Source organism: Saccostrea cucullata, unplaced genomic scaffold (genome assembly GCF_032062105.1).
Source record: "Saccostrea cucullata isolate Sc308-1 unplaced genomic scaffold, CSIRO_AGI_Scuc_v1 ctg1404, whole genome shotgun sequence".
Taxonomy (NCBI): Eukaryota; Metazoa; Mollusca; class Bivalvia; order Ostreida; family Ostreidae; genus Saccostrea; species Saccostrea cuccullata.
In genome coordinates this window covers 268,182-285,000 of record NW_026928144.1, presented here as the reverse complement: position 1 = coordinate 285,000, position 16,819 = coordinate 268,182, and the positions used below count along the sequence as shown (strand labels likewise).

At 34.0% G+C, this 16,819-nt stretch overlaps 1 protein-coding gene across 1 annotated transcript in view; it reads left to right on the top strand.

The window, feature by feature from the left end:
• LOC134276562 (leucine-rich repeat serine/threonine-protein kinase 2-like) overlaps nucleotides 1–16,819 on the top strand; it is a 92,060-nt gene that overhangs the window by 366 nt on the left and 74,875 nt on the right. The window contains exons 2-18 of the mRNA XM_062758806.1: nucleotides 28–224; nucleotides 454–545; nucleotides 1,039–1,121; nucleotides 2,249–2,337; nucleotides 4,866–5,006; nucleotides 5,716–5,847; nucleotides 6,141–6,272; nucleotides 7,086–7,208; nucleotides 8,740–8,852; nucleotides 9,261–9,352; nucleotides 9,698–9,804; nucleotides 10,044–10,173; nucleotides 11,339–11,469; nucleotides 13,428–13,556; nucleotides 15,435–15,515; nucleotides 15,727–15,869; nucleotides 15,972–16,086. Of these exons, the coding sequence (XP_062614790.1) occupies nucleotides 50–224; nucleotides 454–545; nucleotides 1,039–1,121; nucleotides 2,249–2,337; nucleotides 4,866–5,006; nucleotides 5,716–5,847; nucleotides 6,141–6,272; nucleotides 7,086–7,208; nucleotides 8,740–8,852; nucleotides 9,261–9,352; nucleotides 9,698–9,804; nucleotides 10,044–10,173; nucleotides 11,339–11,469; nucleotides 13,428–13,556; nucleotides 15,435–15,515; nucleotides 15,727–15,869; nucleotides 15,972–16,086 (2,008 nt within the window). The 5' untranslated portion in view covers nucleotides 28–49. The remainder of the gene's footprint in view (nucleotides 1–27; nucleotides 225–453; nucleotides 546–1,038; nucleotides 1,122–2,248; nucleotides 2,338–4,865; nucleotides 5,007–5,715; nucleotides 5,848–6,140; nucleotides 6,273–7,085; nucleotides 7,209–8,739; nucleotides 8,853–9,260; nucleotides 9,353–9,697; nucleotides 9,805–10,043; nucleotides 10,174–11,338; nucleotides 11,470–13,427; nucleotides 13,557–15,434; nucleotides 15,516–15,726; nucleotides 15,870–15,971; nucleotides 16,087–16,819) is intronic.

Here is a 16,819-nt window from a genome sequence, read left to right as displayed (position 1 = left end):
ATTGCAATTTTGTTCGTATGTGTATAGGTAACTTAAAAAATCTCGTGCCATGACAAACGTGACACTGCGGGCAGATCTACCCTCGGCCTTGGACACGGGTGACGACCTCCTAGACAGTATGGAGGACGAAGATATCCAGTCTATCATGATGACCCTACAACGGTCACTGAGTGAGGATCTGCTGCTCATGACACTGTACAAAATCAAGGAATATCTCAACAATGGTCAGTTTTTAATTATTTCTTTGACAATGATCAGAAATCCCCTATATTTTAAAAACATATTAATAGTTTCATGTTGTAAACAGGCAATTCAATATTTTACTGGGATGTATGTGTTATGCAAAAAATGCATGTTTGTTACTTAAAGCTATGGTTTTAATAACGCTAAATGTAAAAAAAAATCATTTTGATGTTGATCAATATTATGTACTACATTGTATTTTCATTATAGACGGTGTTGTAAAGGGGTTACTTAGCAGGGATGTGGTCAAGCACATTGTGGGGATAATGAACAACTTTTCCTCCAGCACTGGAATTCAAAAGGTAGGCTCATTTCATAATTCTGATACTTACAGGAATAATGCAGAAGAAGAATCTTGTCTCAAGTGAATATAAGATTTTGTTTCTATTCAACAACCAACTTGTAACATAAGGTAACTATAATTATAACCCTTTAGCAGAGGGTTTTAAAATAATGTGAACTAAAAAATATTCTTACCTTTGCAATTTTGTTTAAAACTGATCAGATGCTGTGTTTTTAATCCAGATCTCAGTGTTAATGTTATTTCACTGCACAGTCTGTATTTGACCTGTTGAGTAACTTGACCGTTAAGCTTGAGTGCTTTTGAAAACTTTTATTAAAACGATGTGAAAGCTGTAGATCTATCAAAAAAGGAAAGATTGGACCGCACTGACCATAAACTTAAGATGATAAGTTTTTACACTGCCTCTGAGTTTTCTGTAATTTGGCTATGTCTGACCTTTGCCAGATGCTGTATGACCAGATAAATACTGATAATTTATTTTCTGTTTTCAGATTGGTTTAGAGCTGGTTGATGCCTTTGTGGGACTATGCCCTGATGTATTTGATGAGACCCAATCTTCAGACACTGCATACAGGTCACCATTTAGGACATTTCTCTCAAAGTGCAGCATTTTGTATTTTCTCCATTTGAAAGAATGGAAATTCATAAATGAATGCTAGTATTAGCAGTTTAATAATATAATTGTTAAAAGAGCAAATTAAGTTTACATGGGCATGTGTTATCAATTAACATTTGAACTTTCACTTATATATACACGTAATTAATTATACCCCCGCAAACAAAGTTTGGGGGGTATATAGGAATCAGCTTGTCTGTCTGTCTGTCTGTCCGTCCGTCTGTGCAAACGTGTCCGGTCCATATCTTTCTTACAGAGGAACAATAGAATCTACTACTCTGCACAAAGATTGCTCATTACCTAAGGGTGTGTCATGACCTTGACCCAAGGTCATTTAGGGAAGTTCAAGGTCACTGGAAGAAAAAATTCATTATTTGTGTCCGGTCCATATCTTTCTTATGGATAAACTTGGTAGGTTCTCATTTCACACAAAGATTGCTCATGACCTAAGGGTGTGTCAAGACCTTGACCCAAGGTCATTTGGGGAAGTTCAAGGTCACTGGAAGAAAAAATTTCATAATTCGTGTCGGGTCCATATCTTTTTTATGGAAAAACTTGAATCTACTACTTCACACAAACATTGCTTATGACCTGAGGTTGTGTCACGACTTTGACCAAGGTCATTTATGCAAGTTCAAGGTCACTGACAGAAAAAGTCCATAATTCATGTCTTGTCCGTCTATTTAGTCTGTATTTTTCATTAGGCTGCGCCTTCGTTTCATTTATAAAAAATATAATGAACAATTACATTTGCACTAAAAATGTTTTAGCATTTCTCTCTTCTCTTAGATCCATGAAATATTCATGATTTAGCTCCGAAAAACCCGGCGGGGGGGATTTTGTCCTGTTTGGACAGTTCTAGTTTGTTTTGCTAATTTTATGACTTGTTTTACACAAGCTCCAGAGAAATTATCAATATTGAAAATTTTTGATTTTCTTTACTGGAACTTAGCTTGCAAAGTGTTATACACTGTTGTAAGTTAATTGTGATTTATTTGATTTGATTCACAGAATTAATTTATGAAGAAATATGATAGATTTTCTTTTATAAAGAAATAAACTGAATGTAAATTTGTATTGTATAGAGTGTTGCTGAAGACTTTAAAAGACTTTACTAAGGATGAGGAAATTCAGGAGAGAGGACTGAAAATGTTTAGCCATCTGTTAGAATCAGGTCAGTTATTTATAGATTTGACAGTTCACTGATGTTAACCCTAAGAAGAATTTCAGAGTTTAACCATTTTTAGCTCACCTCAACGAAGTTGGGGGAGCTTTTGTAATACCCTCGGCGTCAGCGTCGGTGTTGGTGTCGGTGTCGGCGTCCCAGGTTAAGTTTTTTGGAGCAGTTTTCTTTTTAAGTACTTCTATGTCCTATATTGATTAGACATGCATGGAAGATGCTTCTAGTGTGTTTCATTGTACCAGTCAAAGTTTCAGATGCTGCAATTTCAGCAAAGGAATGACCAGGTTAATGTTTTTGGAGCAGGTTAACATTTTTGTTTGTTTTGCTAATTTTATATGAGCCCTATTTACACAAACTTGCATGGATGGTACATCTAAGGATGCACATTACCAGGCTTGCTTCGGATGCTGAATCTGACCTACATTTTCCGGTTGAGTGAACAGGTTAACGTTTTTGGTGAATGTCTTATTTCCAAGTAACTATAAGCCCTATGTTGACCAAACTTGCATGGATGATACTCTAAGGAACAACCAGACTTGCTTAGATGCTGAATCTGACTACATTTTCCGTTGAGTGAACAGGTTAATGTTTTTGGTGCAATTGTGATTTATTGTATGGATGATTGGATGAACATTACCAGGCTTGCTTCGGATGCTGAATCTGACCTACATTTTCCAGTTGAGTGAACAGAATGTTTTTGATGCAGGGCTGATACAATGAGCCCTATAATGACCAAAATTGCATGGATGGTACATCTAGGATGCATACTACCAGACTAAACATTTTATAGATGAAACAGGTTAATGTTTTTGGTGCAGGTTTCATTTCTAAAGTACAATGTATAATTTGGATGATTCTTAGTGCATACTACCAGACTTGCTGGATGCTGAATCTGACCTTCATTTTCTGGATGAGTGAACAGGTTAAAGTTTTCATGCAGGATTCATTTCCAAGTCACTATGAGCTCTTTAATGACCAAACTTGCATGAATGATACATCTAAGGTTGCAGGCTGGCTTCGGATGCTGAATCTGACCTTTTCTGGATGAGTGAAGAGGTTTAATTTTTATGCAAGTAACTATGAGCCCTATGTTGTGTAAACCTGCATGGATGATACATCTTAGGATGCACACTAATGGACTTGCTCCGGAGTTTCAACATTTTTTCCATAATGGACCGGGTAAAAGTTTGACAAGAAACTATAAGGCTTATATAAACCAAACTTGCCAAAATGATGCATCAAGGGATGAAAACTCTCAAACTTGCTTCAGATGCTGGATTTTAATCACATTTTCATGATGAAGAACTAGTTTGAATTTTTTATAGGTCTATTTCAAAGTATGAGATCAAAATTGCATAAATTTGGCATTTTTGGATGTACACTTTTTGTTGGGTAATTGTGTGACTTTGCCTTAATTAAAGACAACATTCGTTGAGGTGAGCTCTGTAATCTCTGATTACCTATGTTTCTTATTTACAAGTAATGCACACATCGGAAGTAATGACTTACTCTCTTATAGTAAAAGCTCAATGATGGTCTACAACTCTTGAATTCAGTTTGAGATTAAAGAAATATAACAAACTTGATGTCATTAAATTCCAGGTGTAAATTCTTTCAAATTTATATATATATTGGATATGAACCATACAATATGAGGTACTGTAGAAGCACAAATTTTTGTAGGATAAAATTTCATTGATTTGTCATCAAAAATAGTTTCGTGGCATTTAATTTCGTTGATATGAAAGTAACCCTAATTAATATATAGTCATATAAAATTTTGTGTGGGATTTAGTTGATAATTTTAAATAACGAAATTAACAAAATTTAATCCCCCACGAATATTTGTGCTTTTACAGTACATGTAAGATGGAGAGTTGCTGCTTTTTTGATAAGTTGCTTACTTTAGCTTATACTTTGTATTGTTTTTCTGCTCACTTGAAATAATTTTTGTGCTATTGAAATGGAGGGAATATGAGTTAATACACATATTTATATGCCCTTGTTTATCTGTGGTTTTGATCCATTTGAAAAATTTGAGAAAGAGTTTGGTTGAGATGGATGTGATATAATTAACTTCATACATTGATTTGACAAAGAGCTCAACCATGATTGCACATACAGGTGTGGCTTTTGTTGCTAAGACATTGCTTCTCTAGCAATATTATGAAGGCTTTTTATAAGGTTGAGGTGTTCATAATTGCTCACTGGTGTTTGTTGGATCTGATGATGAGTGTGGTCTCAGGATTCTTTTGAATATAAAATTTTGGCCACTTTTGCTAAAGTTAAAGTTGGGGTACATGTATGTGTTTGTTATTTGAGAAAAATCTCTGCAATGAAATCTTAATTTGCTCCAAGTTTACTGATGAAAATTTTAGATGCTTTTTGTGCTTAGACGGCAAGATGCTTCTGAATTCAGGCATTTTTTATTTCCACACAATTTACATATGTAGATTGGCACATCTTTACATACAATGTGTTATGTAAGAATATAGCTGACTGTATGAATATTTCTACAGAGACCCTGCGGAACAGCTTACTAGTAGATGACCTGTTTGGAGCTGTAGCAGACCAATCGCTGATAACTATGAAGATGTACCAATCCAATACTAATGTTCAGACGTCCAGTTGTGTGATATTGTATCGTATTCTTGAGGAAGGTAGGTTATTTACATTTTATGCAGTGTTCATAAAAAAGATGTTTTTTTTTTCTTTCTCAAAAACATGGCATTAAGATTTTCTAGATGTATGTTATTTACTTTTTAGAGAAAATTAGCACATTCTTATATTATCAAAATAAGACATTCTTTAAACATCATATGAAGTGCATATAAGGAATTCTGAAAAAAAAACCCAATTATATTGCAAACTTCTTTGGTACCAGACTTGTGTTTGTACATGTATAATGCATATGGTGCCTGGAAAGGTCAATTAACATTTCAAAATAAAAGGGGCCGAGAAGAAATATACCCTTATTCAGGCCATTTTAAAATACATGTATATCAACTCATATATGATCCTATGATAATGCATATACCTCTACCTAATGTATCTCTGTCTACAAAATTTAAGAAATTAAAAAATGCCACATATTGACAAATCATTTAATATTGACTAGACTAGGTGATTTTTCTGTTTGTAAGACCTTTATGAATGGTCGTATTTTGGGGTGCACTGCATAGACAGAGTACCATCATTGAATTGTGTTATTTATTGCCAGTATGCACATATAGTACAGTCCCTTCTCAGGCCCTGTGTATATATTGTGTGAATCTTACATGAGGAATTCAGATTTTTTTTTGTTTCCTAGATCTAAGAAATGGTGAATGAAGAGCCTTAATGTCTCCATGTGGTGTTATTTTTATTTAGATGCTGAACTTTTAGAAGCCTTTGTTGAAGAAAAACTAGAGACATTTCTGGAAGACATGAAAGGGTTCTTATCAGAAGCCTCTGTGCTGGCAGCCATGTTTAAAGTCCTGGAAACAGTGGCCCAGGCAGAAGGTGGGGTTCTGACAATTAAAGGAATGTATAATTTTGTAATTAGAGATTTTACAGATAATTTTTATGTTCATTTCAAGCTTCATATTTTAGCAGTTTTAGAGTGGACAATGATGCGCTATTTCATGAATACCACTAAGAAATCATAAAATAAATGTAATATGTACGGCATGGACATGAGTTGCGCTAATCCATGAATACACCAATAACTCATTACCCATTGATTGTGCTAAATTTTGAATACGCCAATTTATGTGCACATACAATACCGGTATAACAAAGCTTTACATTTACAGATGGTTGTTACCTCCCCTTTCTGGTGTCCCACCAAGTAGATAAGTATGTGTTGGACTCCTTCACTAGTGTCTCAGCTGATGTACAACTCATTGAGGCGGGCTGTGATCTTCTCATGCAACTCAAGACAGATGGTAAGTCAGTTTGTTGATCTTATACTACCTTCGGCGAGTCTGCATGTAGAGCAAAACATTCCAACCCAATGGTACGTCATGGTAGATGAGTCGGTAGAGTGCTTGCTCCTTGATTTGAAGGTTCTGTAATTACATGTATATCTTGACCATGATTGACCTTAGTCAATAAAATTAGGTAGTAATTGTTCTTTTGGCAAGTACTTTGTGCTTAGAAGTCATAGTTGCAAGGCCTTTGGATAAGACCTTAAAAACCAATGCTCCATACATGTAACAGTAGAGGTAATGCACAATAAAGAAACCTTTCTACTTAATGGCCCTGAGTGCAGAGTTATAACCACTAATTCACTGATATATATACCCAGTGATTTGGCTAATTTATGAGCACCAAATTCTGTGCACATGCAGTATTTGATAAAAAATCTTAAAACAACTTTCCTCTAAATTGTAAAATGCTTGATTGTTTGATAGGAAACAAAATCTTATTGGACATTCATGTAATTGTTACTTTAAATTTGATATTTTAGCAGCATTGGTGCAAAATTAATTTTATGAAGCTGTTTCAATACTTTATATTATACAACTTCATGTCACAAACGTGGTAAACCACTGATGACCAATCACCCCTACCCAGTGATTTGGCTAATTTTGAACGCACCAATTGATGTGCACATGCAGTATTTGATTATTTTGTAAGAATGATTTCACTACAGGATGGCATATATATTGTAAAAATTTTATGTTTTAATTTAAAATTTTAATTACATCATGTACCTGTTACTTTAAATTTGATATCTTCTTCAAAATTAATTTTAGAAGCTGTCCGCAATACTTTATATTGTACTGACTTCCTGTCCACAACACTGGTACCACTGATGACCAATCACCCCTGCAGTGGATCTATAATGGCAGCCGGGCTAGAACTGTTCTGTTTATTTTGTAAGTGATTTCACTACAGGATGGCATATATATTATACTTTTAAAATTTTATGTTTTAATTTATGACTATTAAACATGCATCAACATGTTTTGACATGTTAATAAATTTGACCTTGACTGCATTTTTTTATATTAATCTGGTCAATTTGTTTTGAATTGTGTCTTCAACTTCTGGTGTTAAAAAACTTCACATGTTGAAAAACTTGCAATTATGGTGCCTCTAGATAAGATTTACTGTAAGTTAATTTTGATCTTTACCTATGTTTTAATTGATTGTAGGTTAAGTTTTTGGAGCATATAACAGATGAACTATAAGCCCTACTTGGATAAACAGTGGTGTGATGCATCTTTAATGCAATGCTCAGACTTGATGGATGTCAGACCTACATTATCCAGATGAGTGACCAGGTTAAAGTTTTTGGAGTAGGTTTTTTCTCTCTGGAACTATAAGCCCTACCTCAACCAAACTAGCATGGATGATGCATTTTGTTTTTACACTACCAACTTGCTTTGGATTAAATTGACCTATTTTTCATTTCCAAAGGAAAAACTATAATTGCCCTACCTGAACCAAACTAGCATGGATGATATCATGGACAATACCAGACTTGCTTTGGAAGCTGGATACTGACCTATATTTTCAAATCCCAATTAACTATAAGCCCTACCTGAACCAAACTAGCATGGATGATGCATCAAGGGATGGACACTACCAGACTTTCTTTGATTTTTAGTGGGCTATATTTTCACCCAAGTAACTATATTAGCCCTAAACCAAACTTGCATGGATGATTTGCATATGGACCACAGATCTGGAGCTGTATCTGACTATATTTTCATTCCCAAGTAACTATAAGCCCTACCTGAACACACATGGATGATGCATTGGGATGGACACTACCAACTTGCTTCGGATGCTGTCTGAATATTTTCATACCCAGTAGTTGTGTATAAGCCCTGCCTGAACCAAACTTGCATGGATGATGCATCTAGGGATGGACCTTAGATTTAGAACAGTATCAGAGCCATACATTTTCCTTCCCAAGTAACTATAATCTTACCAGTGAACCAAACTTGCATGGATGTGCCATTTAGTGATGGACACTACCAGAATTGTGCTGTGTGTAAGATCTGACCTACATTTTCCTTCCCATATTTATGAGTGACATTCTGAACCAAACTTGCATGGATGATGTTTTATCCAGACTTTGTGTGTTTGTGTGTGTGTAAGTCTGACTACATTTTTTTCCCAAGTAACTATAACCCCTACCTGAACCAAACTGTGTGGGTCAAATTTTATACACATACGAATTTTCATGTTGCTTTACTAATATATCCTTGGCGGGGCATTCATGTCCTATGGACATATTTCTAGTTTTTATACTCGGTCTGGTCAATTTGTTTTGAAGGTTGTGTCTGAAATCAACTTCTGGAAGTTAAAAAATTGTAATGTGAAAATCTGTAATTATAGTCGAGATAAGATTTCCTGTAAGTTAATTTTGAGCTTTATTTATGTTTTAATTGATTGTAGGTGAGGGAGTGTTTTCGGATATAACAGATGATGAGGAAACTCGACTGAGTAAGCAGTGGTGTGAACTCATCTTTAATGCAATGCTCAGACTGATGGATGTCAGAAATGTACAGGTAAGGAAATGTACTGGTAATAATATGTACAGGTTTTTTTCTCTCTGCAATCCACTCTCATTCAGACTGAAGAGGTAGATATTTTGTTTTTATCCCAACTTCCTTATACATTATTCTATTCTTTCTTATTACTTGAAAGGCAAAAACAGTTGAACTTTGGTATCTTGAACCCAATTATTTTGAATATCATGGCAATGTCTAATTGATTTGGAAGACCCTAGTTACTCATTCCTAAAGAATTTCAAATCCTTGGATATTTGGAAGTTTTTTCGTGCTCTCATTAAATTTGAGATAACAAGGTTTGACCGTACTAATTCTTTCTTTGATTTATAGTCGGGCTATATTTTACAAAGATTAATTATATTATTATAGTAAAGCATATTTGAAGATTTTTTGCATATTGCACAGATCTGGAGTTGTAAAGCTATCGTTGAGTTGTTGAAGGTTTGTCCTCGGGCACACAGTGAGATTGGAGAAAACATCATCAACAACATACCTCAGTAAGTTGTGTATAAGAAGGAGGACTGGGAGATCAGTGTGTAACTTAGAACTGTATCAGAGCACATGGAATTTTGTGTCACATAGTCCTCTAGATTTTCTATCTTTTGAGTTTAGCAATAGAATTACCCCGTTAAAACATTACAGTATCTGTGCCAGAGTTTAGTGTAAGAAGAACATCAAGGAAAAAAGAATTGTGCTTGTGTGTAAGCTATTCTGTAAGTCCCCTCTTCACATGATTTGTGAGTGACATTCTGATGTACAAGAGGGACATGAAGGTGTTTTATCTCTATGATTTGTGTGTTTGTTTGTGTGTGTGTAAGTTACTCTATTTTTTGTCCCCCCAGGTCTCCCCTTCATACGATGTGTGTGGGTAACATTCTGATGTACAAGAGGGACATGGAGGTGTTTTCCTGTGCCTGTGAAGCTCTCTATTGGTTGGCAGCTGACCACGGTAAGCTCAATGACAGGACTTGATTCATCAACAAAATTCAGTTAATGTATAGAAATCTAATTTTCATGAAGGACTAATAATTAATTATACTGAAAATCCTGAATCAGCAGCTGAGATCACTAAATTTTCGATTATTTTCCTGAATTAAATAAGAATTGTTATATATATATATTTTTAAACAGTACATCCAGAATTAAACATATAGATTGCTCTAAAAGGCAGACACAATGTCTTTACAGAGCAGATCTGTGAGAATCTTGTGGAAAAGAATGCTTATATGGCGGTGATGGACGGAATCCGGCGACATTTTATCTGGTCACTGGCGGTGGAGTGTGGCCTCAGGGCCCTCAGGGCCATGATCATCTTCCAGTAAGTGTCTGCATGATTATATTTCAGGGAGTGCTCCATTCCTGGCAGAAGGGTTTGTTTTGTTTTTTAATCTTGAGCCTTAACATGTTAACTGGTACATGGAATGACTAGGTACAGGGGTTTATTTTTGTGTGACTGAGAGATGTTTTGTTTAAAATGTAGTGCACTTCAGTTAATTTTCTCCACATTCTGGAATTTCTCTACTCTTTTTTTTTTTATCATGAGTTATCAGGATTGCTTAAAAAGAGATCTACACTCATTTAAAAGCATATGTTTGCAAGTCTTTTCAAGCAGGCCCCAAGACCATAAGCTGAGAACAGACAAGTCAATCTTAGAAATTTGTACATCTATTGAAATAACTTTGAAAATAAAACAACTTTTTCATCACACCTTTGTGTGGGTATATATCAGACTCACTGGTAATTTTTCATACATTATTGATAAATTAAAGTTCAAGATATTAAAAAAAACAAATTTTGACTTGTTAAAAGTTTTTGGTTTTGGGGCCTGATTGCTGAAAGATGCAAATATATATTAGATAGATTTACCCTTTACTTCCATGAAACCTAATACGTGTATGATTTAAATGACTTTTTTTTATAAAACTATACCTATAGTACAGTGTGCCAAATTAACACCTGACCGATAGTCCGAATCTATCTCAAGTTGACTCGTACTAAGCCGATCGGAATTTAAAAAGACCGAGTGTCTATCCCAATTTCGGCCATGGGTAAATTGAACAGAGACGTATTATACACTTGTACATTTCTGGATGGAATAAAAAAATATACATGTAATTAAAAATTAAATGATTCTAAGACATAGTTTCATATTTGTGTTAAAAGTTTTATTGTTAAATCTCAACATTCAGAACATTGTGTATCGTGTTCTACTTTTATCCGATGCTGGCTTCTTGTTGCACATCTGTCACAGCGAATCCTGACCCTGGGTACTGGATGGAAGCATGGCATTAAACACAAAAGTGAATTTAAAAAAGTCAAAAAAGGGAAAGCAACAAAGATAATTTAAGAGTTTGTGTCCTTCACAAACATAAAATTGTCAGCAGAATGAAGTTCATATACAACGAATAAAGAATGAAAGATGTTTAAGTAATTTGTTTTTTTCTTTGTTTGCTGTGTGTGCCTGCTGGATTGCTTTGTTGTAGTAATGCCAATAAGATGAAATTGGTTATGGAGGGGATACAGAAAAAACTCACGCAAGCCTTTAACATTCATGGGCATTTGGATAACGTTATTATAGAGTGCATCAGTACTATAGCCTGTCTAGCTGAAGTGGGTAAGGGAATTGTATAACTTTATGTTTCATAAATATTGGTTGTTAGTATATTTTAAACAATGCATGGTGTCTTAAAAAAAAACATGTTATAATGGTTATCTAATTTTGGGAAAATACAAATTTTCTAGATTAAACTATATGTTTCAATCAGAAGAAAAAAATTTAAATACATGTAGAATGGACTAGAGATTTTTATCATAGAAGGCAAGATTTCAGATTATACTCAATTCTAGGATTACCGGTAGAGAAGTTTTACTGAAAAATCTAGTCATATTTTAATAAATGCAGGCAATGACTTAACATGACAAAGACATCTAGAATATGAGATGTCACTTTATTTTATTAGGAAGTAAATACATTATTGACTGCAGGAAAGTAAATTTTAATTACCCTGGTAAGCATCAAAAGAAATATGGAAAACAAATTATAGGATTAAGACTTATTTCAGGTTTCATTGCAAGTACTTGAAATGATTGGTAAGGGTTTGTTTGTGGTATGTTTCATTGATTTATACTCTCTAAAAATAAATGCATGTGCAAGTAACTGGGAATTTTGAAAAATCATGGTAACTTTTACTTATTCCAATAAAAACAAAACTTATAGTTATTTAATATGGTTGGCATGAAGTAATTTGATCTACTGCATGCATTATTATTAAAGGACTTGAAATAAAGAGCATTGCATTGTTGTGTTTTGAATAGTATGTGTATGTTGCATTTTGCAAACTCTAAAATCATTGATTTATGAAATTTTTTGTAATTTCCAATAATTGTTTTCCCTTGCATATACTGTACATGTATTATATTTAGCGCGTATGATATTTGGCAGAAATTGGATTTTGAACAAGTTAGCGTGGATTTGATTTAGCGCATATGTCTTAATGTTCTTTTTCATAGGTATATGTGCGAGGCATTTAGCCTTGTACTTGAATATTAGCGGAGATTGCTTTCCACCAAAAGCGCTAAAAAGAATACACAGCCAAATGTAATACGTTTACAGTATTGGTTAATCAAATGTATTTAGCTTATTCTGGTCCATAGTTTGATGGTTATTGCAAATGACATCCAGGAATTACAGTTTGTGAAAAATCAATTGTTTTTAGTTAAAAAAAAAGTAAAAATAATTTTGAACTACATGTATAAATAAATGTTTAAAAAAATATCCTGTCAAACAATATCCAGCAATCATACCTTTTTTTTTTAAGTAGACATTTTTTGTGTCATAGAATAATTATTTGGATTTTGTGCATGTATGCCTGAATCTCTCAAATTATTATGCCCCCCTTCGAAGAAGGGAGGGCATATTGCTTTGCTGCTGTCTGTCGGTCGGTCTGTCGGTCCACTTAGTTTCCGTTCATTTTCTTCACAACCATTGCACATACTGAAATGAAATTTGGTATACAGATATATCACATGAATATCTAGGCCAAGTTCTGTTTTTGCTGATCGCACCATTTTTTACAGAGTTATGCCCACACACTTAGAAAAATTTCAATTATTTGCAGTTTCCATTCATTTTCTTCAAAACCATTGCAATACTGAGATGAAATTTAGAAACAGATATATCACATGAATATCTGGGTCAAGTTGTGTTTTGGGTATGATCGCACCACTTTTCACAGAGTTATGCCCCTTGGACTTAGAAAAAATTTCAATTATTTGCAGTTTCCGTTCATTTTCTTCACAACTGTTGCACATACTGATATAAAATTTAGTATACAGATTTATCAGATGAATATCAAGTTCTGTTCTATGTACTATCATGCCATTTTTGACAGAGTTTTGCCATTTATACTTGGAAAAATTCCAATTTTGGGGGGAGGGGGGGTGGGGCATAAGTGTTTTACAAACATCTCTTGTTTCATATCAGTCTTGCATGTAATTACAGATACTAGTGATATTAATTCTCTCCTTTAAAATCCACTGAAGAATTAATCCTTCAGATTTCTTGCCCCACAGAGATGTTCTGTAACCAGTGCCTGGTGGAGATGCTACACGTCCGTATACTGACGAGTCTGGAGAAATCTTTTGACAATGAACTCATGCAGGAAGCCGGACTGGAATGTCTGTGTGTGCTCTCAGCTGCAGGTAGGGAACACACACACAAAAAAACATGCACACACTTTCTCTTTGCGAACTTTTTTTTGACTCGGAAAAAAATGAATGCAATTTGAAAATGAATTCACATGGATTGTGCATTATATGGAGATAACAAACAGTATTCAAGCTCAAAAGTCCATAAAACAATACAAAATAGGAGCAGAGCAAACACAGACCTCCAAAACATCAGAGGTTGGATCAGATGCCATGGCAGAATGTGTATTCCTTGTTGCCAGTCACTGTATAGGCGTGATTGCTATTTGAAAATTAATTTACTGTATATGGATTGTTTAAATTTGAATGCAGTGTGAAAATTAATTCACAAGGATTTCAAAGTTTGAATGCAATATGAAAATAAACTCACATGGATTTCTAAGTTTGATTAATTCAATTTATATGGATTGTTTAAATTTGAATGCAGTATGAAAATCAGGTCACATGGATTTCTAAGTTTGAATGCAATATGAAAATTAATTCACATAGATTTCTAAATTTGATTAATTCATATGAATTGTCTGAAATGAATGCAATATGGAAATTAATCATACATGCCAACTTTCCCAATTTAGGCGGGATCCTCCCGATTTTACCCCTTCATCCAACTCTCCCGATCGGGAGAGAAAAATTGCCCTAATTTCCCGATTTGAAAAAAATCACCTTAAAATTTCATATTATAAAAGTTTCCCTACCGCTGAATTTTGACAGTCGGGATAACAATGTCAGACTTGTTTATTCAATGCACACAGATAGTTTTATTGTTTATTTAACCAGGTGTTAATTAGGTCTAGTCACAGGAAATCACTTCACGCTTGAACGCACGCAGTTGTTCAGGTACAAGTAGCTTATAGCTTGGGGCAATTAGGGGATTATCTTGTCAGTTTTAAGGGGTATGCAAGGTGAAACACATAGACTAACGTGATAACTATTAGTCATTTTATTAAAAACATAAATTAAAGACAATAAAATACTAATCAAACCATAAAATCGGAATCCAAAGAGATTGTTTTTTGAAAACGAAAGTAGAAAACTACAACGCATAGCTGTTGATTTTATCTTCCTATTGACAAATATTGTAAAGTTTGCCAGTTAAAATATTATGAAAAAATTAGGATGAAACAATCAAGTGTATGTCAATTAGAATTTCTTTTCCCTCCCTTCTCCCAAAAGTAATGTGTTAGGTATGTGCATGTCTTAAGGAAATACCCACATGGCACCATCAAGACTGACTAATTTCATGACTGTAAAAAAAAAAATAATTCTCTTTTAGATAGGTGGTATAAATTTCTGTAAATTTAATATTTTATTAGAAATTCTAATTAATTGAAATATAAATAAAAATCTCAAAAATGTTTCCAGAAACAGGATTTAACAGTATCAAAACATCATAATTTTTTAGCCTTTGAAAAAAAATGATTTAAAAGTTATACAAATTTTAATTTTTCACTAAATTATGTGTCCTGGTAGAGAAAAAAAATGTTTACATATGTAACGAAATACCCCTTCTTTAGTGAGAGAGGCACCTATTTTAGCAAAAATATTTCAATTTTGGAAAGAAAAACTAAAATTATTTTTTGTGTTGAATTGATTCCTAAGTTGTATTGATAAGTGATATCAATATTATCAATTTAAAAAAGATCATTTCATATAATCATTTAATTTCACAACAAAATGTTGCGAATTTAAAGCTTTGAAAATTGTCATCACGCGCTAAATCCCCCATGGGAATTTTCAAAAGTTGGCATGTATGATTAATTCATATGGATTGTCTAAATCTGAATGTGATATGAAAATTAATTTGTGTAGATTGTGTAAATTTGACTAATTAATTTACATGGAATAAGTATTTCAATTTCTGTGTAATTTCAGACAAAGCAGCAGAAATCCTGAATTCAGTGGGGGCTCTTAATCATGTGATAAGGACTATGGAACATTTTACCGATGTCCTGTGTAAGCTTGATTGAAATGATAATCAGACTTGGGGTAAAGCTGTTTATTAGTGGATATTACATGTAGCAATTGTATATTGTCTTCATATTCAGGAACACTCTACGTAAATAAATCAAAACTTGAAATAGCACTATAACCCAAAGATTTGTGAGGAGAGAAAGGGGGGGGGGGTATAAATCGAGATTAAGCTAATGGTAAATATATTTTATAGATATTCAGAGAAAGGGGCTGGTACTGATCCAGATGCTGAGTGAACCATCCATCATTAACAACCTTGACCTTTGCTCTCAACTTGTCAAGGTCATTACCTCTACCATTATCAAGCATAACTCTGAAATAGGACTGCTGAAAGAGGTATGGGGATTTTTTTCTCTCTTTTTTCATGTAGTTTATAGTTGCAATGCTCTATTTTAGAATATCTTATTCTTGTGTAGTACTGTACTCCTTTTGTTATAGGCCTGTGTTGCTGTACATTTGGTATCAGAGCTTGGTCCTGATCTTTGTGAAGAGTTTGTGAGAGCAGGCTGTCACCAGCTGATGTTTGACATACTGGCAGATCACATTGACCAAGGTAATCAACATTTCCTACCAAAATAGCTACAAAGCATCTTTTTCTTTTGGATAAGGGGATTTTAATTTGTTCAAATTAGGGCCAAACCTTCTTTCAAGGGGAAATATTTAGAATTAGTGCAAATTTAATGGAATTTTCATCCCACCAGAGCTTTTCTAGTCAAAATTTGTCCATTATCTTTCATTGCCATTGGTATCATAAACTTTTCACGTATCAGGTGAACAAAGTATATAGGAATTAATCCTCAAAAGTCCTCTCAGCAACAATATAGCCATGATTTATGATATTTCTATGGAAACATCCTTAGGTAGTGTAGATTCAAGATTGTTCAAATCATAACCCCTGGGGAAAGGGTTTGAGCATGATATCATATGATAAAAATTTTACATACTAGGAATATTTAGCTATTTTGGAAAAAATCAACAGGGCCCCAGTAACTCTGGACAGCAGTATGACCCATTGGCCTCCTATGTGTCAATAGCATACATGTATTGTAAACAAAAGTATTTTTCAGTACACTACTGTATACATGAATGTGTTCATTGATATTTATGTATAGAAAGCATGTATGGTAAAGGTGAGCATGCTTCAAATTCATCTACTTTTTAGAAACCTTTGGATAGGCTATTTTGGCTGTGCAGTGCTAGAAACCTTTGTATAGGCTATTATGGTTGTGCAGTGTGCAGTGCTAGAAACCTTTGGATAGGTTATTTTGGCAGTGCAGTGCTAGAAA